The 22692-nt window shown below is 53.0% G+C and overlaps 1 protein-coding gene across 9 annotated transcripts in view; it reads right to left on the bottom strand.

Annotated features, from left to right (window-relative positions):
* The window catches only part of LOC100547960 (protein CEPU-1), a 294126-nt gene that overhangs the window by 98131 nt on the left and 173303 nt on the right, over nucleotides 1-22692 (bottom strand). For 7 of the 9 annotated variants that reach the window (XM_085209231.1, XM_085209226.1, XM_085209233.1 and 4 more), the window contains one exon: nucleotides 6333-6417. In XM_085209231.1, coding sequence (XP_085065357.1) covers nucleotides 6333-6417 — 85 coding nt within the window. Of the gene's footprint in view, nucleotides 1-6332; nucleotides 6588-22692 lie in introns of those variants that run through there. The other 2 variants (XM_031556864.2, XM_010723615.3) reach the window with 2 other exon arrangements.

The following is a 22692-nucleotide window of genomic DNA, read 5'->3' as shown; positions in this document are numbered from 1 at the left end:
CCAGCCATGGGTTAGTTAAGTTACTGACAGCTGCCAAGGCGAAGAGAAGTAGTGATAAGAGTGGGCACATCCCCATCCCATCCTTTGGGCTGCACCAGGCCACTGCTCTGCATCCTTCCACCCAGCACCTCTATGGGATCGTGATGCAGCTCCCTAATACTGAGGCTGGGTCCTAGCATGGAGGACAGAGTTTCTCCCATGTGACTCCTGGCCATCAAGCCTCTGGTCTTTTCTAGAAGGCCTAAGAGGGCATTCAACCCCCCATGATCTTGGCCATTGGAATGGATGGAGGCCACCAAGACGGTGCAGGTGGATCTATAGACGGCCACGGTGTCTCATGCGCTGCTCCCAGGTCAAAGCCCCATATTTGGCTAAACAAGATCAGCAGTCTGCGTGTTGCTGGCTGTAAACCAGCAAGGAGATTGCAGCTGCTGTCCTCCACCAGCCAAGGACAAGCAGGGAAATTTAGGAGATGTAGCTGACGTGCACCAGTGAAGGTATCTCCCTCAAACATCCATCTCCACGACAGGGCAATAACAACCCAAGGTGGGATTTTGGCCTTCTGGCCACATCCTGCCGTGCCACAGAGCATAAGCACCAAGAGAGGAGAGGAAAGTCAAGGATAATGCTGCCTTGTGCTCCTCACGGTGTGTTTGCAGAGGACTAAATCACACCTCACAAGCACACTGGAGTGCCTTGGACTCATGTACCCACACTGCTGCCTCCCCACGCCGCCACGTCCTGCCCTGACTTACACCTTGCACTGAACTGCCGAGCAAATGGGGTCACAGTGTGCAATGGCCAGCCTACAGCTTGGCCTCTGCGAGCTGATATTCAACATAAACCTTGTTCGAGTCAAAGCAGAACAGCTCCTACAGCTCAAGAAGCAATAAGGAAGGATATAGTAAGAGGGAAACACTGATTTCAGAATGCAAAGTAGCTCAGAGGTGGACAGGAAAACACTTTTTTTGCAGCCAAGGGGAAACTCTGATTCCAGGAATTCTTTCCTTCTGAGACCAGATGAAGTCAAAATTGCACTATTTCCCATAAGATGCTCTAAAACCTTGCGGAACTTAAGTGCAAATTTTCCACCTCAAAGTTGGAGCAACCTGCCCAGCTCCCAGGCAACGTCCCTGCAAGGTGAGCACTGGACCCACAGAGATGTGGAAACTACACGCTTTGCTTTCACCCAGGCCCTACAGTCCTATCACAGAGATGGTCCTCCCTCCTTTGAGCTCAATATCTTTGTACTGGACTGCAGGAGAGCACCAAAGATGTAATACAGCAAAGATTACTCAGGAGCAAAGCCTCACACCTAAAATTTACTGAGTTTGAATGACTTCAGGCTAAGAACCCAAATATAACTCCAGATGTCAGTGCTGTGCCCACCTGCAGGTCCACATCACCTACAGATCGGGGAGTGGGCCTAAACCTAGAGCTGTCCTGCTCCCTTCCTCCATACCCTGAGGAGTTTCTTTCGCCTGACACTTTCTTGTTAGGGATGTACAAGAAACTGAAAAACACCCTCGTTTTGTTGAACAGAGAACGCAATGCTGGGAAAATAATGAACCCATCATGACTTTTTCTTAAATATCAGACTTAAAAATTCAAAGTAATGGATGTTCAGATCATGTCTGGGGCTCTGCATGTGTCTGATAAAGCAGACGCAGGTGTCAGAGCCATTTATGGCTGCGGAGTCGGTCAAAATCTCCCATCTCTGGAAAAAAAAATCCACCAAAGAAACCTGTGATATTTCACCAGCTGCTCGTGCTGAAAGGTGGTTTTATTCCTTGTTTACTCTGTCCTCATTGGCATGCAGAGCTAGACTCATGCGTCTCCTCTTTGACCCCTGGTGTCCTTTCCCTCCCCAGAGGTGTCTCTCCCTCCCCATCCCATCTCAGCATCACCACCAGCTCCTCTTCCAGAGGACAGCACAGCTGCCAAGTTTGCCTCCAGCCGCCCATCCCCACCCATCTGCTCTCCCATCTCCTCATTTTGCACGTAAACCACCGACCTCCTTCCAGCAGGACTGCTGCCTGGGAAGAGCCAACACTCGGGAAGAGCCAAGAACCCTTACTCAAGGCAAGATTCCTAACATCCTGGCAACGACGGCATGCGTGGCATTCCAGCAGAAGGAGTTCCAAGCAGCCAGCCAGCCCAGCCTAGCTCTCAGCTTTCAGTGGCTTTTGCACCTCTGAACGTTACACCCAAGGGCATTGCGCATTCGCCTTGCAGAGGTGCTGCGTGCAACAAAGAGCCAACTCTTCCTGCTGGGAGAAGGCTTTCAGCATTGCTATTCCTTGCATAGGGCGTCAACAGTTTGCATATTGTAGCTAAGATGCTGTCTTCCAACCTGATCCACAGTCCATTACAGTTAGGATAAAGACTTGTGGTGACATTAATGAGCGCCGGATCAGCCCCCTTGTCAGCATAAATCTCTTTATTGCATTGGGGGGATTGCATTTTCCCATTTGCTTGTTTGTTTGGCTCTGTATTCTCATTACAATTTCTATTAGCCAGTTCTCTCGCTGATGTGGTCGTAGATTAAGTCCTTCCTATTTTCCCCCTTTCCTCCTGAAGGAAAATAAGGGTGTCTGAGCTCCAGCACAGCAAACAGAAACGGGCATGTTGGGGAGGAGCAGCTCTGCTAGACCAAGGCTGGATAACTCCCCTGAAGCCAACAGAAGGGGCACAGATTTAGGTCCCATGCTTGATTTTGAGCTCAGTCATGGTGAGGTCTGTCCCACTGCTGGGACTCCAAGCTCCAGGTGAGAGCAGGGTGCTGCTGGCCATCTGCAGATCCCCCCTGTATGACACACTTTGCATTTTCCAACAGAGGGGCACATCCCACCACCAAAGACTGCAATGCAAGCAGATGACTCACAGAGCCAGAGAAAGGAAATGTTCCAAGGGCCACACAGAGATGAACACACTGATAGGACCTCGGGGGGCACCTAACATCAGATGAACTTCCATCTCATAACACTGGCTTAGCAATTAGGGATGCCACCCCAGCACCTTCCCACTGGACAGCTGTGTACCTACAGGCTCTGATCCTCACCCTACCACCCCTCCCATCCCAGAGTGCCATCTGCTGGATTCACACCTTCCTCAAGCTGGCACTCAGCCTTAGGATGGACACAGAAATGCACAAGATGCCCCCAGCCCCAAAAGCCACGCTGAGCTCGAGGCAGCAGTGCTATAAAGGGAAGCCCTCTCTGGCACAGCAATCAGTAGCGCATCTCATTTCGGATGGAAATTGTACTCAGAAAAAATAAAAATAATCCACGCATATGACGTGTGGTTTTTTTTGTTGTTGTTTTTTTTTTTTTTTTCCCCCCACTTTAGGCTGATTCCATCTCAGAGATGGGGGAGAGGTGGCTGAGATTTGCTGACATGTCACTTTAGCAATCAACTCCTCTCTCAGAAACGCCGTCGCAAGCAAAGCCAGAGGCAGCACTGGGGATGCATTGGGGCTGTGCAGCCCCTCTGCTGCGGGTCTGTGGGTGCAGGGAAGGATCCAAATCCAACAGAGCCCCACAGAACAGAGCCGTGTGTGAGGAAGATTCCCTCCTGTGCAGCAAGCAGGCAGGTTCTGTTTGTATCCATCAAAGGCAAACAAACATGCTTGATTTTGTTTTGTTTCACCGCCAAGTTATCATTTCTCCAAAATTACTTCCAGAGCACAACACAGGCAAAATGCATTTGTAAAAACAGGTTCAGGTAAAGCACTGTGGAGAGCAATGGCAAAGGGCACGGAAACCACATGAAACATAGGGGTTAGAAGAGATTCAGCTCCTGTTAAACTCAGATATGACTCTTCACGGTGGAATCAAAGTGAATAAAGGCATCAGGAAAACCAGGGAGCAGTCAGGGAAAGAAGTGCTGCTCTGGTTGGATCTGCACCTGCTCCTGCTCAGGGCACTGTGAACTCATGGGGACGCCTGCAAGCACCCGTGTGTGCTGCTGGCATTGTCAGAGCCGTGCGTGGGAAGTGCTGACTGATGCCTATCAGAGTGAAACCGCAATCAAACCTCTTGTTTTGGTGCTGAGAAAGCTCCTGCAGAGGTCTGAGAAATGGGTTGGGTTTGGCACTGCTGCAAGCACAGGGTGCGAGCTGCTTGTTACTGGGGTGGGTAGGATGCAACCAAGGTGTGGGATGGGATGGACCAGCCTCACCCTCACCGTGTGATGAAGAAAAGCACCTTGTGCTATCCCCAAGCCCTGAGCATAATCCCAAGAGCCCAACATGGGCACTGATAAAGGCACTGAGACGTCAGACTGGACATCCACAAGTCCTCTTCCTATATCCCTGCAGTTTCTACCGCACCCCAGAGTAACTCACCCACAACCACCCCAGGCACGAGCTCTATATCAGCACCTAGCCACAGATTTACATTTAACCATGACCAAAGCAACACAAACATCTGTGTGCTTCAGCAGACATCCCAAGACAGAAGGAAACACATCCCTGGTGCCCCCACCCCACTCTGACTCATCCTTGCAGGCACACGAGCGCAGCCCCATAGCACTGACCCCAAACGCACCATCCCCAACCAAAGCACCTGCAGCCATACACCCAAACATAACTATGGAACAACACAGAGCAAAGCCTGCACACCTTTAAATGAGTTTTGGGGCTGTGCTTTGCTGGGCCCAGGCACAAGCTGCTCCCTGCAGCTATGCATTGTGCTGCGACCAACATGCTGGACGTGGAGCGAGGAGGGCACTGCAGGGCTGCTGGCACCCAGTGTGGAGTAACCTAATTGCAGCCCTTGCGGGGTTTTCACAGAAGCAGCAAAGTTTTTCAGCTTGCTTTCCCTTTTGTCAGCGGGGGGAAAAAACAAAACAAAACAAAACAAAACAAAAACGAAAAAAAACAACCATAAAAAGGGACCTCCAGAGACATATGCTTCCTTCCAAGTCCTTGGCTGCGCCTTGCCGTCCTCCCACCGCGCATGGAAATGAGTGGGAAGGGAGGAAAAAAGAGAGGAAGATCGTTTTCCCCCTCCCTGTGCTCCCAGCATCAGTGTGCTGTGCTGGGCGGGAGGAAACACGCGGCAGCATTGCTATTCTGAACAAGTGAACTCCCAAACAACAGATCGATGGCTGCACCGCCAGAGCGACTCATTGCTCCCAACCGTCCCCACCTTACACCAGCAGGAAAAAACCACCAAACTGCCATTGCAACACGCACTGCTACACCTCTCCAGTGACCAAACTAATGCCATGAGATGGATAATTCCCAGGAGCAACGGGCCCAAGGGGAAGCACAATGGGATACTGCCTGCAGGGCTGTTTCCCAAAGCCAGGTGCAAGATTTGTCACCCGTGTGTCACCACCCAACAGCGTTGCTGAGAAGGAAAGCAGCCCTGACTCCGTGCTGACTCACGCCGCTGTCCCTCTGCTTTCTGTGCAGTGCTTGGTTTGTCTGCACGCTGCACACTGAGCGGGGCTGGGCACCATGGGCAGGGCAGGAACCCCAAGCAGAGCAGCTCTCCTCCTCTCAGTGAGTTTGCAGAGTGCCCATACCCATGCCTCCCTCCTGCAGCTTTTGCTCCCTTAACACGAAACCTTCCCTTTCGGCCATCCCATTATAAATCCATAGGATTTTCGGTGCTTGGGAAAGCCCAGATGTTTGGAAGAGCTATTTTAATCAGAAACAGGGAGGTGAGCTCTGATCCAACACACCCCTACACACCCACACCCAACCTTTCTGGCCCAGCCATGACATGCCACAAGACAAAATCATCGGGATGGCGCACGGCTGCTCTGTTCTTTCCTCCTGGGAAGGTGCAGGGGCCGTGGGGCTGAAAGGCACAGCTACAGGATGCCGAGTCCCAGCAAACACACAGGGAGAGGATTCACATTTGTAAGAGAGTCCGACCAAAGATCATTCCCTTGTTCTGTCATCCTGCCTTGGCCCTGCTCCACTCGCTCCCCTGCGCACACCCAACCCCGCAGATACCAAAGTCTCTCCTGAGTTGCAAGCACTGCTCCCGAGCACAGCAATTAAAATGCAGCTTTGTACTGCTCGTATCCCTGCCCAGCAGCCCCACCAAGACACTGCGCCCATCTGCTGCAAGAACGGGGACAAGGAGCGGGGCACAGCGCTGGGCACAACCCCTGCTTCCATGGCACCGCTGCAGGCAGGACCTGGGCAGGGGGTGCAGCCCACAGCCCCACATCCCCCTCCCGCAGCCCTAAAGAGGGGAGCGGCGCTCCCAGCTTTTTAGTTCCCCGACTGGGGAAACTGAGGCACATCCCAAAAGCACAGGCAGCTCCCGCGCAGCACAACTCCCCCCAGCCCAACCCGAGGCAGCAGCTCCTACCTGAGCGTGGCACTCTCCCCTTGCCGCACAGTCACGTTGTCCATAGCTTTGGGGAAGGTGGCATCTCCGCTGCGCACGGGCACTCCTGCGGGCACAAGGAAGAGCAGCCTGAGACAGAGGACGACTAGGCACCTCCAGGGCAGGGCTAAGCACCCACCGACCCCCATCCTGGGCAGCAGGGACTTTTCCACCAGGCAAAAAACACACCCGACGAGGCCACCGGGAGCGAAAAGGGGGGAGAGGAGGGAGGGGGTGCGTGTGTGTGGGGACGGGGGGGAGCAAAACCACCGGGGCGGGCGCGGAGGCGAGCGATGCGGAGCTCCACGGAGATCAGGAGAGCCCCTGGAAAGGCAGCCTGCGAGCACTGAGCCTGCCGAGCGGCATCCGGAGGGAGTCCCCAGTATCCTCGGGTGAGGGAGGAGGACGGGAGGGCCGGGGGGAGGAGGAAGAGGAGGAGGATAAGTGGCAAAGGTGCTGGACGCTGGGCGAGCCGGCTCTTCCCGGGAGCAGTCCGAGGCTCACTTGGGCACGGAGGTGCCGGGGGCTGCGCCGCGCTCCCGCCCCGCACGCACACACACTTGTCCCGAGTTCGCAGCTCCCCGAGCGGGGGCAGTCCATAAAAACAAGGGAAAAAAAAAAAAAAGAAAGAAAAAAAAAAAAAAAAAAGAAAGAAAGAAAAGCCAACAACAGGCGGCAGAAAAAGACCACCACTCCCTGCAGCGAGCTAGCAAGTGGGTCCAGAAGCAACAAAGGCACAGCGGGCAAAGGCCTCCGAGTGCCCAGCAGTCCCTCTCCTCCTCCAGCCCAGCGCGGGGTCCCAAAGGCAGGCTGGTCCCGGCGGGACGCAGGGCGCTGGGATGCGGGATGCCGGGCTGTGGGATGTCGGCTGATGTTGGGATGTCGGCTGATGTTGGGATGTCGGACACCCTCAGCAGCAGGAGGACGGGGTGCAGAAGGGCGGCAGCATCCCAGCCCCGGCGGCACGGCTGCTCGGGAGCATCCCTGCGCGGCACGCAGGCTGTCTGCCCGGGGTTGTCATGGCAGCGGCTCCATCACTGACCGGCACTTTGGCTCCCGCACGCTCACAGCACCGCACAGCCGCGCGCAGGCAGTGGGCGCGCGCTCTCAGGCGAAGGACGGCCGCCTTAACCCCCACCGCACCGTGCTCCATGGGGATGGGATGGGATGGGGTACCTCCCCCCCTCTCCCCTCCTCACTTCCCGGCGTGCTTACCTGCACCCGGCAGCCAAACGACCTCTGATATTTACCCCCCTCTGCCTCCACACCATCCCCTCCCCGGGCACAAAGGCACTGCGCAGGAGGGGAAACTGAGGCGCGGGATGGTTCCCCCTTCCCACATTTCCCCTCACCCACCAAAAAAAACCCATGCAGACAGCGACGAGGAGAGGCAGGAGGGTGCCCCCCTGGTCCTCTGCACCTCACAGACATGAGCGTCAGTGCTAAATTCCTCCCCAGCTGCAAGCTCAGTCCCCGAGTACTTTTTATCAGCTCATAATTTAACAGATAGCGCATTTGCTTATGCCGAGCAGTTCCTCATTCCCTCCGCTAGCGGCCGGACGCGTTAATAATATTTCCAGGCACAGCTTCGTGCTGGCAAAAGGTGCTGGGAGCCATCCTCAGAGCATAACATCCCGCAGCCACAGAGAGGTGCTTTGCCTTCAGCTCCTGCAGCCCCGCACCCCCCGCTCACACAGTGCCCCATCCCCAAATCCTCCCTCCTCCATCCCTCGCCGCACGCTCTGCAGCCCTCGCCCCGCACCGGGGAATTTTTGTGGGCTTTAAATCACTGCCAACCTGAGCTGGATTCCGAGGGGTGACCTAGATGTGAAAGCATCCATAGCCCGTTACTAATCCCCGGAGTCTCCGAATCCCCTGTAAACTACTGCTTAATTCACTAACTGTGCTATTTAATCTCTCAAACATTATGAGCTGTGCCAGGCAGAGGAAACACTCAATCAAATAAAGCTTTATTATTATTGTGCGCACTGATAGGTCATATGAGAAGGGGATTGCTTTGCATCTCTCTCCTGACTCCTTTCCCTTCCGAAGGCTCTGCTTTATGAATCCAGCACTGCTGGGACGTGCTGCCCTGCATTCCCTCCCTCCACTTCCCGGCTCCCTGGAGAAGGGAGCAGCTCTCTGCAGCCCTCAGCGGGAGGAGGGAGCTCTGCAGCTCACCCTGCTCAGTGCAGGAGGGCTTCACAACTTTTGCAGCCACAAAACCTAGATGCAAACAGCAAGATGAGTTTGTGACAGAATGAAACTCCACGTGCAGGGCTGCATTTCCCCTGGAGCAGGGAATTTTCAGGGATGTGTAAGTCAGCGAGGAACAAGAGGCACTGATTTTGCTGGAGCATCCTTTTGGGACCACCCTGTGCTACTTATTAGCTGCCCTCATGCATAGGACCCTCAGCGCACACCCTGCTCCCTTTGCCTGGGCTGTGACAGGCTCCTTCATCAGCAAAACCAATGGGATCACAAGGACTGCAGCCATGCAAACTCCTAAAGCAACATTCAAGCTGGGCACCCTCCATCAGGACAGAAAGCACCTGTCAGTGCTGAGAGCAGGAGGACCTCAAAAGGCTTGCAGTTTCATCCATCCCAACCCAAAGCCACCAACCAACCCTGTTAGGAGATGCTTGGTGTTGCCTGCGAGTCCCAAGGAATTTAAATGGCTGGTTCCTGCATACCAATGCCCAGCAGAATTCCTGCCCATCCCGCTCTCCCTCTCTTGCATACATGCAATGTACATATAAATCAGCCTGTCACAGCTCGTCTCTTTTCTGACAGCTGTAATTGCTTCAGACTTTAAAAATATCTATAGACAATAAACGCAACGCATGAAAACAGCAAAGAGAAAACAAAATCAAGATTCCTTTCAATAATTCAGTCGCTCCAGCAGCAGAGGAGCCAGCAACCGAGTCCAGCTGCGAAGGTTCAGCAGGAAGAGAAAGAGAGCTTTGTAGCCTCCTCTGGGGATGAGAGAGCCTTTTTTCCTTCGCTGCTTTTTGACCACAGCAGCAGAGCCTGCCATGCACGGCCGAAGATGCTTGCAAAGCAGCACCTCGCCTTGCTTTCAGCTCCTTTGCTTTCTTCCTGCTCAGATAAAAATCTCCTTCCTTCGCAAGCAACAGGCAGGAAACAAGCGGAACGAGCCGGGCGCACACACACCTGCTCTGCACACATATTTATCTCCTCTCGCAGCCTCCAAGGCTGAAGGCCCCCCCTCCTGGCAGCAGTTGTGAGCAGGAGGGGCGGGGAGCATCGCACGGAGGGATGCAGGGGAGCAGTGAGCAGCAGGGAGGATGCTGAGAGCTCTCAGGGACACCGCCAGAAGGAGCCATGGGTGCTGCTGTGCAAAGGAGGCAATATCTGGGGAGGGGAGAGATAATGACTCAATTTTCCAGTGAGATTGGACAGGGTGAGACTCGGCAGTGCCACTTTGCAGCAGCTCCTGGGGCACGCTCCCCTCCTTCGCCCCTGTGCTCCCCCAAAGCCCAGCCATGACTTCTGCACAATCAGTTTGCCCGAGATCAGTTGCAACTGTAAGCCCAAACCCAGCCCCAGCCAGCATTCCCCACTGCTGCAGGAATCTGCTCAGCACTGAGCCTTCCAGCAAAACCTCCTGCTTTGGGGTGAAACAGAACAAACAAGGCCAATGTGCATCGTTGAGTGGTCCCATGCCCTGATGCAAGCCTGCTGCTGACACTCCTCCATCAACTGAAATAAAACAATTTCCACCTCTTCCCGCATGCCCAGAACTACACAGCATCCCTCTCCCATGCATCTGCTTGGGGGCTGCTCGATGGATGCCCTCACACCCAGCAGCCAGCAAACCTACACACACACAGCCCGCACCTCCCCATACTGAGAGAGTTCAATTCTGGAGGAAAAAAAAAAAAAGAACCAACAAAAAACCTGACTTTCCATAAGTAGGTCACAGCCAGGCAATTTGTATGGCCGGATTTGGCTTTTAATTCCTTTTTTTTCTCCTTTTCACGAAGCTGATAGATGGCAATCTATAACCCCAAAGTCCACATTTATTTTTAGTCTGAAATTGCCAAATATGATCAGAACCATAATTTATGCTCAAACTGTTCACAATCCCCTCCATGCTACGGCGCTGCATTATTCTCCATCAGGTCCATTGCTGCAAACACGGCCTCACTGCTTGGCATCAGTCAGGTGCACACACACAGCACTGAGCCCTGCACAGCAGTGCCCATTCACGGCACACAAAGGATGTGGGCTCCTGCTCTGCTCACCACACTGCCTCATTTATCCCCTTGTTAACGCCGACCCCAATTAAGAAGCAATGATTGAGAGCCTTCCTTGGCTGGAGCCATTCTGAGCCCTTCTTGCCCCAAAGGCTTTCCCTGCATTGAGCGGAGAAATTGCATTTGGGGCCATTTGGGGCCGTTTTTCTGAATGTGTGGAGTGTCCCCGCGGGCGCTCAGCCCTCATTCCCTGACACCGGTGCCAAGCAGTGGGCACAGACAGCATGCAAAATGCATAAAGCCATCCACGCAGCCCCTCCCTGCTCCGCTTTCTGCTTTTCCCAACCTGTTGCAACTCAAGTCCAACCCCAGCCCACCCCACTGTGCCCACTGCCCACATCCCCACAGCTCTGCAACACCCCCAGGGATGGTGACCCCCCCCATCCCCATGGGCAAGTCCCCTTAAGGAGACGCTCTGATTTACTGATTGCTCCTTTCTGACAGTTCTCACTATCTCAGCCTCGGAGCGCAGCTCACCCAACACAACATATGCATTGATGGAGTGACACCTCCATACGTGCCGCTGTCATATTAAACATGTCTACTAGAGAATTCTCAAAGATGCCGAGCCACACTGGCACAGGGGAAGATATCAAAGGGGATTGATCCCAGCTGTGCGTGGTACGGATCGATATTGGTTTCATATCAATCTGCAGCTCGTTGCATGGCTGCAAGGCCGTGCTGTGTTAGCGCTCAGGAGCGCAGCCCCTCTGCTCACAGCGTCAGGTGGGACGAATCAGGGGAACGACATGGGGTAAAACCACGCCGTGGGCCATCCAATAGCACTGTGTAAGCGTATGACATGAACCCAGCGCTCCGCAACCCTACCCGCTCTGCATCTTAACAGCACTAAGTGTGCAAGGGGAGGAAAAGTCTGCTCAGGCGGCAAAGCAAAGCGAGCCGTGCCTCGGTGCTCACCTCAGCTCCTCAGCAGCTCCAGCACGGACACGAGGAATGCAAAGAACCAAGCTTTCCTCCTCTGCTTTTGCCTCCTGTTGTGCACTGATAAGGCACGTCGCATGGGCTAACACTTGTTTTCTCATTAAACACCAGAGCTGCGGAGATGCAAATGCTCCCATCCCGACTCCCGACAGCCAAAACGGCGCTGCTCTGCTGGACCTCCAACCCACACCTTTGCAGCTCCCGCCAACCCAAAGCGAAATGCTCATTTCACAAAGCACTGAGGTTGCCAAATGGCTCAGGAACAAAAGCCAGGCGTGCTGCTGCCCACATGCATCAGTGTTCTGTTTGCCACCTGTCCTCTGCCCCGCGCGGCGGGTCCAAGAATAATATTAATAATGACCGTGCCATTAAGCAGGATGCTTGGGTTGAATCTGAAGATCTTGAGAAATGATCTCATAAATTTAATTCCCGGGGTACCATCTTTGAGCGTTAACAGGCACAGTCACCTCTGAATTCTGGGAAATGAGCATAATTACACGGAGATCGACAAGGCACAAATGCCAAGAATTCTGTTAACCTTTAATACTGCAAAAAAATTCTCCCCTTGTAATTATCTCTTTCCTTTGTCTTAAATGTTACTGATGAATATTTAGTGGGATAAGCAAATAAAAGGAGGCTGAGGGGCGCGAGGAAGCGCAGCACTGTGCAGAGGAACTCTGCAGACCTTACAGCTGTGTGCCATGGGATGGACCACGGGCCCCCAAACAGCCACACGTGGCAGTGACATCCCCGGGCTCTGCGTGGGCACTTCGGGCTGCACCCAAATCCCAATGCCTCTCCAGCACATCTGCTTGGATCCACGGCACGGAGCAGCCCCACTGTGACGGATCCAGGTGCCCTTGCTCCAATCTGAACTTCATCTCGGAATAAAACTTCCCAGGGAAAAAACACATCACCTTTCAAACACATCCTCCCGAGGGCTGCAAATGGCACTGCCCTCTTGCTGAACATTGAGTCTGATGGAAAGAAGATTTTCTCCCGGCGTGAACTGCATTAATATCTGTCACCACTCTGGCATTTCTGCCTATAATGATGAAAAATATGTGCAGAGAATGCGGGGTGCTCTCAGCATCACCTCCCTCCCTCCCCACGAAGCAAAATTAGAAGCAGCTGCTCCCGCTCCCTTCCTCTTCGTGGCCATGCAGCACTCTGTCTGGAAGCTTTATTATCTGGGAGGTGGCATAGGGAGAAGGGAGCATCACAGCCTCTCCATATTCAACCTGTGCCGTGGGGCTGCTGGAAAGGTCACTCTGCTGTTCATGTCGCGTCCCAGCGACCGCTGTGCCAACACAGGGCATGAAGGCAAATCCCCGTCGATGGGGGGAGAGGAGGGATCCCATTGCAGCGTGCACCCCAGCAGCACGTGCCACCTCCAGGAGGACCTGCAGCATCCCCTTCTCCTCCCTGCAACCGCATCCCAAACCTGTCAGCACCGCCACGCCGTCTTAAATTGGAGCGAGCTTTCAAGTCTCCGAGCTGCTTTTATGTCCCTTTAAAAGGTTATAAAAGCTGTCTTTATATTCCAATAAAGGGGTATAAAAACAACCTTTTTTGCAGTTCAGTAAGTGTGGTTAACTTTTCCCCTGCATTAATACTTTTGGCCACGGTGATGCGCGGGCTGCTGCCAAGCAGAGCTTTGGGCATCACACCTCAAAGCTCCGTGTCCTGGCACTGGGAACCTTACTCCAAAGAAAGAGCATCCTGAAAGCTGCCTTTGGGCACAGAAGGGCTGTCCTGTGACACGGATGGACCACATGCACCAGCCCAGAAGGGGTTTTGCATCTGCTGGTTGGATATTAGGGAAAATTTCTTCTCTGAATGGATGGTAATGCAATGGAACAGGCTGCCCGGGGAGGCGGTGGGGTCACCGTAAAGAAATAAGGGGCTCCCAGTTATGGGGAACAGAGATTGGACCCAGCACCAAGGCACTGAGAACCTCCCCACCCGACGCCCTCATTTATCACATGCCTTCCAGAGCATGCACAGCTTGGGATGGGGGCTAAGTGCTGCTAGCTCTTGCTAATTAATGCAGCTAATTGCCATTACTGGGCTCCTTTAAGGCTGCTGGAGAACGATGAGGGCAAAAGGAGAGGGTGAGCATCCGGGGCTCCCTGGGGAGCTCAGCAGTGTTTACAATCCTTGGCAAGAGAAAATCCATACTCATCTCGGCTCCGGGCGGCAAGGCTGCCCTCCCACACTCCTATTAGCAATTTCCAATCATCTTTTATTAGGCACACATTGATTTGCTGCTCATTTCGGTGAGGATGGAGGCCTGAGATGAAGGCAGGAGGGAGCGGGGGGATGCTGACACGAAGATGCTCCCCTCTTCCACACCAGCCTTCGGAAACAGCTCGCCAAGCACCAACTGGTGGGAACCATCTGAATATTTTGTTCTGACACCGCCACGGAGCTATCATACACATTAGCACATACTCCACGAGAAAAAGGAGTAGCTGAATATCAAAACAAAGCAAATTTACAGGGTGTTGGATTTTTTTTTTTCCTCCCTGCTGGCAAAGCCATCACTGTGAGTTATCAGCTTCCATGTGGTTGTACTACGGCGCTGCTCCCTTCTGACTGCTGCTCTGTGGACCCCACGTCCTCAGATAACCCACGAGGCACAGATGGAGCAGTGACAGAAGGGGCTCTGGGTGACAGCTCTGGGCTGCTTTGGGGAACCCCCCGCGTCCCCACATCCCACTGTGCCTATACCAATCGCTGCCACCTCCTCCCATCGCTGCTCTTCTTTGCAGAGTGAGGAACGCGTGTGAAAAGCCACAATTGGGCCATTTTTTCTTAACTATACATATATAGATAGATTTATAAAATAGCCACAAGCTAGCTCTAAAGCACCAAAGGGAATATCAAAATGGGAGAGAAGATTCAGAGCAGAAGGGTTCACGGTGAGGAGGATGAAAGCCAAGGGTTTCCTACACGACCAAAGTCCACCACCAGCACAGAGCCCTGCTGTCCCCCCACGAAGCCCCAATGCTTTGAGATGGTTGAAGGAGTCGTGGCCCTCCCTCAGGACACCCAGGCTGGTAATTAAATCACTTCACCATTAGTGTCATAGAGCCATAAGGACAAGGTTCAGTGGGCACGGTGGGAGAAAGGCCTGATGGTTGGACCAGATGATCTTTGAGGTCTTTTCCAACCTTAATGACTCTGTGATAAGTAAGGAGAAACGGTGTTTTGGGGAGGGCAGTGACGTCACTGCAGAACTTGGCCACGGGGTAGCAAGGCTTTGCTTGTAAGCACACATCTCAGATGCCAATTACAACCGCATAATGAGCAAACCGGGTTGGAGCGCAGCAGCTTTGAATCAGTCCTCATTGTGTTTCAGGATTCTCTGCCCATTTTTCCCCTTCGCGAGGCTCTTTCCCCTCTCTGCCTTCAGGCTGTAGGGGAAGAGGACATGGAGATCTGCCATCTGGCACCAACCCACCGCCAGCAGATCCGCAATCCAAACCTCTCCCTGGCGGAGCCCAATTAAAGTCAATGATGGTGCACCAGGGAGGACCCTGGCCCCCGGTCCTGGAGCCTGCACCAGCTGGCATCAGTGGTGGCAGAGGGATCCGGGCAACCAACAGCGCTCTGCTCCATCCAAACGGAAGAAATGGACCGAATTGTCCTCCCAGCTCTGGGAGCTGTGGGTACATCTCATTAGCCTGATTGTACTGACAGGGAAAGAGGCGCTGGGAGCTTAATAATGATAAAAATGCATTACGTTACAGTGCTCGTCATCTGTAGGTCTCAACCAGCTTCGAGAGGCAGGAAAACAGCTTTCCTTGTTCCAATGAAAAGGGGGAGATTGAGATGTGTGACAGGCACTGAGCTCAGCTTCATCAGCCCAAGTCTGCTGAGTGGGACCCTTCTCAACAGCAGGATTGTCACACGTGGCAAATCACCAAGGGAAAAGAGGTTGCTTAACATCATAAATGCAACAGATTTGGGCAAAAATGGAAAAAATCCCACTGCTGCACCCCAAAAGATGTGCGCTTGGCTTCTACCAGCAGCCTTTGCAGCATCATCACTCCGGGTGTGGGTGTGATTTCTGGGTGATGCTGCCCTCCGTGAGCTCTGTGGGTCACCTGTCAGCTCTGTGATTCCACCATTCCCCCATCCATGCCAGGAGAGCCACCAAAAGTCCACCTTGGCTGCACGCTGACGGCACAACAGGTGCAATCACAGTGCAGTGGTGGGATGGTTGCACAGCAGCTGTGCTTCCCACACTTGCAATTTCCACACATATAACTGGAAGGGCAGCTCCATGGCTGTAAATTAATTAAAGTGTAAGTGCAGTATCGGTGGTGCCAGTGAATGCTAAAACCACACAGACAGGTGACCAAGAAGCCAAAGGCACAACTGGGCAGAAGTAGGCATCCTTAGTGCGGAAACACAGAGAAATGCCAGCTATCAGGAGTAGCGAGTGATGGGGAGGTGATTCGGAAGCATCACCATGGTGTAATTGCACTCTATTTGTAAGGTAATTGCAGCCCCACTATTATACACCAAAACCCTCCATTTTTGTGCCTAATCCTATAAGCCGGACTCAGAGGGAGGAAAGGCAGCAGTGAAAAGCTCAGCAGAAGGACAGACGGACACGGACTGATGGGCTGGGGGAGCAGAGGGGCTGGGATGGGTGCTGTGTGTGTGTCCAGACCCAAGGGCAATGCAGAGCAGTGTAATCCTGCTTGCTCGGGAGGGAGATCTGGGTGCAGGAGGGGGTGCCTGGTGCACTACCTGTGGTGTAATGCAGTGAGGTCTCAAAGCAAACTGCTTTCCTTTCCTTTGGCTTTCCTTTCTGCTGCAAGGCGCATTAATGCAACGACAGCCTATTCCCCCCGTAGCGCTCCACCAACGTTTATGCAGAGCAGATATGTAGGCACGGAAATGCAATCAGACAGGACACAAATGGGGCTGTCTGGGTTTTTCTTCTTTCTCGTTCTTTCCGAGGCAAGAAAACAAAAGCTCAGCTGACCCACTGCCTGCAGATGTCATGCAACAAAGCAAAGCAAATCTGCCCAGCGGCCCCAAAGCACTGCGTGCAGCAGTGTCCAAAAGCTTCAGCTCGGGGCTGGAATGGAGCAAACCCTGCAGGCTGCAAAGGCCACAAATCAAGGAATCAAGTCCTGCATTGCACCCACATGGATGCTGCACCCGTATGAGCCCTGCACAGGTTGCATTCTCTGGGTGCAACCTCACCCAGCGCAACTCATTGCAAGCTGTGAGCACACCCTGCAGTGAGGCAAAGGCAGGCTGAGCCACTGTTGGAATGGTTTCCCCATCCCCATTAGGGGCTCAGCTAAGCCACGAAGCCTGAAAGTTGATTATATCTTTCATTAGGAATGACTGAATGATGTTTTTAAGCTGGAAAATGAACTTGCTGCTAAGAGGGAACACTTCCTTGGCGGGAGCGTTCCCTGCGGAATAGATGCAGTTGTGAGAGTCAAAATTAAATTGATATTAGAAAATTTCCTGAGGGGGAAAAAAAAGTCATTCGCTGCTGCAGGAACAGCATCGCAGAGAGAGTTGGCTGGAAAATGGAAATCCAGCGAAACTCAAATATATAGATATATATATATATGCTTTTAATGAAAAAAAATCCCCCAACTACCTCATCTGCAAAAGAAATTCCCAAAAAGCAAAATTTCCACAGAATGGATTTTTCTCCTCTTCGGCACTGGAGTTTCATTAGAACCGAAGGCAGTTCTGCTTGCTGGAAGAGCCACCCATCATGGGAAGTGTGCTGCACTCCCACTGGGACCTGCAGCAGCTCCTGGAACATCAACTGCTCTGCACAAATAGAAACTGTCCCAGGAAACCAAACAGCTTTTGCATTTTCTGAAGTGAAAAATGTATTCAGGATTCCATGCACAGCCCTCTCCATCCTGACTCACCGTGCACTGATGTACATTCAGGTGCAAAGCCGCAGGACGCAGCAGTGGGGGCACAGCTCTAGGGTGGAAATGTGGAGGTTGGGTGGGAAATCTGGCATGTCTCAGTGCCCCTTATCCCACACATGGCAATCTGCATCTGCAGAGCGAGGCAGGGACCGCTCCAGATGCACTCACAAGAGGACCCTTCAGATCAGATTAACAAAACGCAGCCGATAGCGACAGCTCCTGCGCTGCCCCTCGCCTGCTAACAATTTGCTGTAACAGCCTCTGAAAAGCGACACGGATTCCTGTGGCATTTAAGCTCTGCTCAGTGGAGAGAAGGGGGAGCGCCCAGGGCTGGCTGCCAGCACCTACGCTGCCAGTACAACCCCAAACTTTGCTCCTGGACATCACTCATCCCATCTTGCCCAGCACTGGTTTCCTTCTAAAAAAGGCTCAGTCCCTGCAGGGATGGGGCTCAGAGCTCCCCAGGTCGATCCCAGCCCTTGCAAACCCCACAGCTCCACCAGTCCAAGTGTGATCCCCCCAGAAGCCTTCATTTTCAGATCCTATATAAAAATTAATAATGAAGACATGCTCGTTTATTAGCCTACAGCCATATTTTCACACATTTTTTTTCCGCAATTGTGACATGTCAAACCTCCTCCTAAACGAAAGCCACGACTCCTGTGCAACTGTACAACTCCAGGAGCATTGAGAAAAAAACACGAGCTCCAACGAGACCTCAGAGACTGGCAGGAAAACCAGGAGGGCTGGCAGCACATCTGCTGTGAGCATCCTTGGCACCTCATCAGCAAAGCCCTGCCTCCTGCCATGGCAAACATGGAGCTGCAGGGCTGCAATTACTGCTGCTCAATGCTCCATGGGCAGCACGGTGCCTCCCAGCACTGCATGCAGTCAGGAGAAGAGATTTCCCAGCCGTTACGCCGACTTATCGAATGCCCACGGTGGAATTGATGATGGCACCGATGGGGTCAGCAGGATGACCTGTGCATTTCCTAAAGATCCTCCCCTCTGTCTGCCCCATAGATGCCTGGCGCCAGGGCTGCCCCTCTGGGAGCTTTCTAATGGCTGGACAAAACCCCTCCCTCCCTCAGCCATTGCTTCTTGTCCTACCACCTTCCGAGACCATGAGTAATTCCCTTTCCTCATTTCCAGCCTTGCCTGAGAGATATTAATAAGCTGCCATCTCTTCCCACCTCCTCAGGTGGCCACTCCTTTGCCAAACTTTAACTTAGAGTTAGACCCAGGTAGCACCACACCACAGCTCTTTGGGGTTATTCACACCTCTGGCAGCCCCACCTCCCAGCAGAGCAGAGGCAGGGGGATGAAAACTCTACAGATGTTTTGCAAGAGAGCAGGAGACCTGTAGGAAGCAGATTTCCCACTGCAAAGATTTCAGACAGTCCCACAATGAAAAATTAGTCCAAACGCCGCAAACAAGACTTAAGATTTTCTGGCTATGTCAAAAAGGAACCAATGGGTTCCAATGGGAGGGCGCAGCCACAGCTGGCCCACCAGTCCCCATCAGGGTGATGTGACACAGGTTGGATATTAGGAAACATTTCTTCTGCAAAGAGCAGTGCTGCACTGCACAGCTGCAGGGGGAGTGGGGCTCACCACCCTTGGGGGTGTTCCACAACCATGGGGATGTGGCACTGAGGGATGCGGGCAGCAGCCATGGTGCGCTGGGTTGGACTTGGGGATCTTAGTGGTCTTTTCCAATTTGAATGATTCTATGATTCTACGACCCCAAGCCATGCTCCACTCCATACATCATACATCCATCCCTATCTGCTCCCCATCCTCTTTCAGATCCCACAGCCCTCTCTCCTCCCCTCCTCAGCTGTGCAGGGAGGAAGCAGAAAGCTGCTCAATGAGCTCAATGAGCCACAGAGCCAGAATGTGGCTCATAGAGCTCCGCCTCATGCAAGCACTGAGCACAGGTTGGTACCTCGGGTGCAGCAGGCTGATAGGATGCATCAGCTAATTTGCTCTAACAATCCCAGAAAGGGTGGGGAGCGCTCTCCAGAGGAGAATGCACTTGAACTGGGAAACCAATAACCTAAATAGATGCTGGTTTCCAAGCAGAAAGTCCTTGAGGAGGGATGAGAGGCCCTACGGCTGAATTTCTCCTCCACTTGCACTGCAGCTTGGCTGGGGATGCTGGAAGGGAACTGAGAACAGCGTCAGATCTGTAATGGTCCAGGTCTGAGTGTGCAGCCCACTTGGATGGACCCAGGCAGCCCTGGGCAGAACCCAGCCTGGCTCCATCCGCAGCCCAAGGCAAGAAGTCAGCCCATCTGTGCTGCGACAGGTTGATATAGAGGGCGAGATGCCTAAGTAAAATTCCACAACAGGGCATTAAAAAGATGTAATAAAATATACACGAGTTATTAAATATTGTCATCAAGATGAACCATAAATCAGAGATTTTATGGTTTCTGATTATAAATTCCATTTATTCTGTAAGCGTTTAAAGAAAGAAAAATGGAGACTCAGTAAAGATTTAAGCCTAGCCATGATGCTGATGATATTTCACTGTTGCTTGTGAGTGTCACATCGGTGGGAGCCCGGGCTGGAAGGAACCTCTCGCCATGCAGCCCACAGCTCTGCAGAGCTCCTGGCATCCTTATGGACACTGCTGTGCAAACAGCACACCAGGCTCCACGCGCTGTGTGCACCGACCTCCCTCTATGCACAGTTTATGGCTTGCATCTCGCAGAGCAAGAAATCTAAATCACTTTGGGGAAGGGATGGGAGCGATGAGCGTACGTGGGAAATACTACCTTTTCCCCCTTTCAAATGCCAAAAGAAAATGTCAAAGAAATTGCTTTCTTGAAAAGACTCACAGTTCCAAATAAATTGCCATGTGTCAGCCTGCAGCCCGGCTCCCAGCACCCCACAGCGTGGCAGTGCTTCTCCCAGCACCAGGATCTTTCCCTTTAGCCCCAGCCCTGCCAGGTAAAGGGGAGCACGGAGGCACTCTCCTGCCCCTCCTGCAACATCAGGAGAAGCAAACCTGCAAGCATCTCTCTGGGGAAGCATGCAAACAGACAGCCCATGCCTGAAACACTGTTGTGGCCGAGGAGCTCAGGCAGTCCCAAGGCTGGACACTAATGGTGGCCCTTTACTTATGGGCAGGAGGACTCAGGAGCAGCCCGGCCACATCCTGGAGGTGATGTATTTCTCGTCTTAGATCAGAAATTCCTGGAATTGCTGCCCTTTCCCGTTATTTCAAGTTGCAGAATGGCATTAGGCAGTTTCCTCCTCCAACTCCAACAGTGATCACTCTCCCCAAAAAACCATTTCCCAACTACAGCTCATGCAGACAGACCCACAGAGGGCACAAGTTTCCAACAACCAACCCTCCCCCATGGTCCAAACACCACCAAATCCTACAAAACCCCCAATCCGTTCCCAACCCTATTAGTGCAGAGCACGGAACCACAGCGCAGTGAAATCCCAGCCCTGCATGGGCTGGGTGGGAGGCAGAGCCCAGGGCAGATCCTGGTTAATTAGCACTCATAAAAGCAGCTCCACGCTGCACCGGAGCACGGGGCTGATTTGCAGCTGCCTTTAAAACCAAGCAGGGTTACTGCTTCAGCAGTTTTCCCAGCCGATTTTATGGAGGCAACCATAAAGCCAAAAGAAAAAAAAAAAAAAAAAAAAAGGAAAAAAAAAAACCCCGACTAGTTGGTGCACAGTGAGTTTTAGTGCTGAAGCATCTGATAAGGGCGGCTTATCGCAGCATCGGGGAGCGCAGCACAGCCGTGCTCAGCACAGAACCTTCCCTGTAGGGAGATAAGAGGTGCTTCCAATGAGCTCAGCCCTATTTCCAAACAGCCTGAGCCCAAGGTTGCTGTCCTTCCAGATGAAGGCAGGGATGGGCTGCCAGGCAGTCCTTATCTGCCTATGGGAGAGCAGCTCTGCATGTTGATGGGGACGGGGTGAGTCGTGGCTTTGCTGGGCTCCATGCACCCTGCCCTGATCTCTGAGCTTTTCATGGTTATTGGGTGGAATTGGTGCCTCCTTCCACCCAGAAACTATTAGTAAGATGGAAGTTGGCCTCTTCCCTCAGGTAACAGCGATAGGACGAGAGGGAAAGGCCTTAAGTTGTGCCAGGGGAGGTCAGGTTGGGTATTAGGAACAACTTCTCTGAAAGAGTGGTGTTGCACTGCACAGCTGCCCATGGAAGTGGTGGGGTCACCATCCCTAGAGGCATCCCAGAACCATGGGGATGTGGCACTGAGGGACGTGGGCAGTGGTTGGGGTTGGATTTGGGGATCTTGGAGGTCTTTCCCAACTTTAATGATCACATCCCTCCGAGTCACACCTTCATGTTTCTGGAACACCCCCAAGGGATGGTGACTACCACTGCCCCAGGCATCCCTGCAGGATGGAGCTGGTTGTTCCTGTACCATCCCCAAGCATGGGCAATGTGATGCAGGCGGGTAGCAGGGCAATCTACATGGGTGAATCAAGTGGATGAAGGTGAAAAAGCTGAGAAAAAGGCAGCACAGGAGGATTGGGTGGGAGCAAAATAATCTAATGATGAAAAGCCTCTCTCAGTGCCCACATTCAGCAGCCAGCACAAACCAGCGCTTCCCTCCCTGCTCTGCAATCAGGAGTGCCCAACGTGGCTTTGGGTAAAAATCTGATGAAGCAAGCTTTATGCATGAGCAAAGCCAATCTGTGGCAGAGCAGCCCTTCAGAAAAAAGCAGGGCAAATGTAAGGAAAAAGAAGAACAGAGCGAGACTGATGGGGTCAGGGCGCTGCTAAGGATGTCAATACCCATCACTCACCAATAACCTCTCTGTAACTCCTGACCCAGCAGTGGCTGTCGTGAAACCGCAGCAAAATTAAAACAGAAACGAAGCAGCATTAGGTCTTGGGGGGAGGTGGCAGTGCTGACAGGGGGTGGCATGCGGGGACGGGAGGGGGCACAGCGCTGGGCCAGGTGTGCCCCTTGCCCTGTGATGAGCTAAGGGATGCAGGACACGGTGAGGACACAGGTTTGGGAGCAAGGAGGAGTGGGTCAGGCAGCGAGGAGGAGGAGATGCTTCATCCTGCTGATGGCAGCGGGGTGAAGAGGTGAGCTTCCCCCAAGGAAGGATGAAGGTGATGGAGCGCCAGTAGCCGGGGTCAGCTGTTGATGGCAATGAGCAGGGTTGCAGAGTGCTCATCCTGTGCTTTGG

Source organism: Meleagris gallopavo, chromosome 26 (genome assembly GCF_905368555.1).
Source record: "Meleagris gallopavo chromosome 26, MGAL_WU_HG_1.1, whole genome shotgun sequence".
Taxonomy (NCBI): Eukaryota; Metazoa; Chordata; class Aves; order Galliformes; family Phasianidae; genus Meleagris; species Meleagris gallopavo.
Note: the sequence above shows the minus strand (reverse complement) of the source record. Positions and strands in the feature narration are given on the sequence as shown.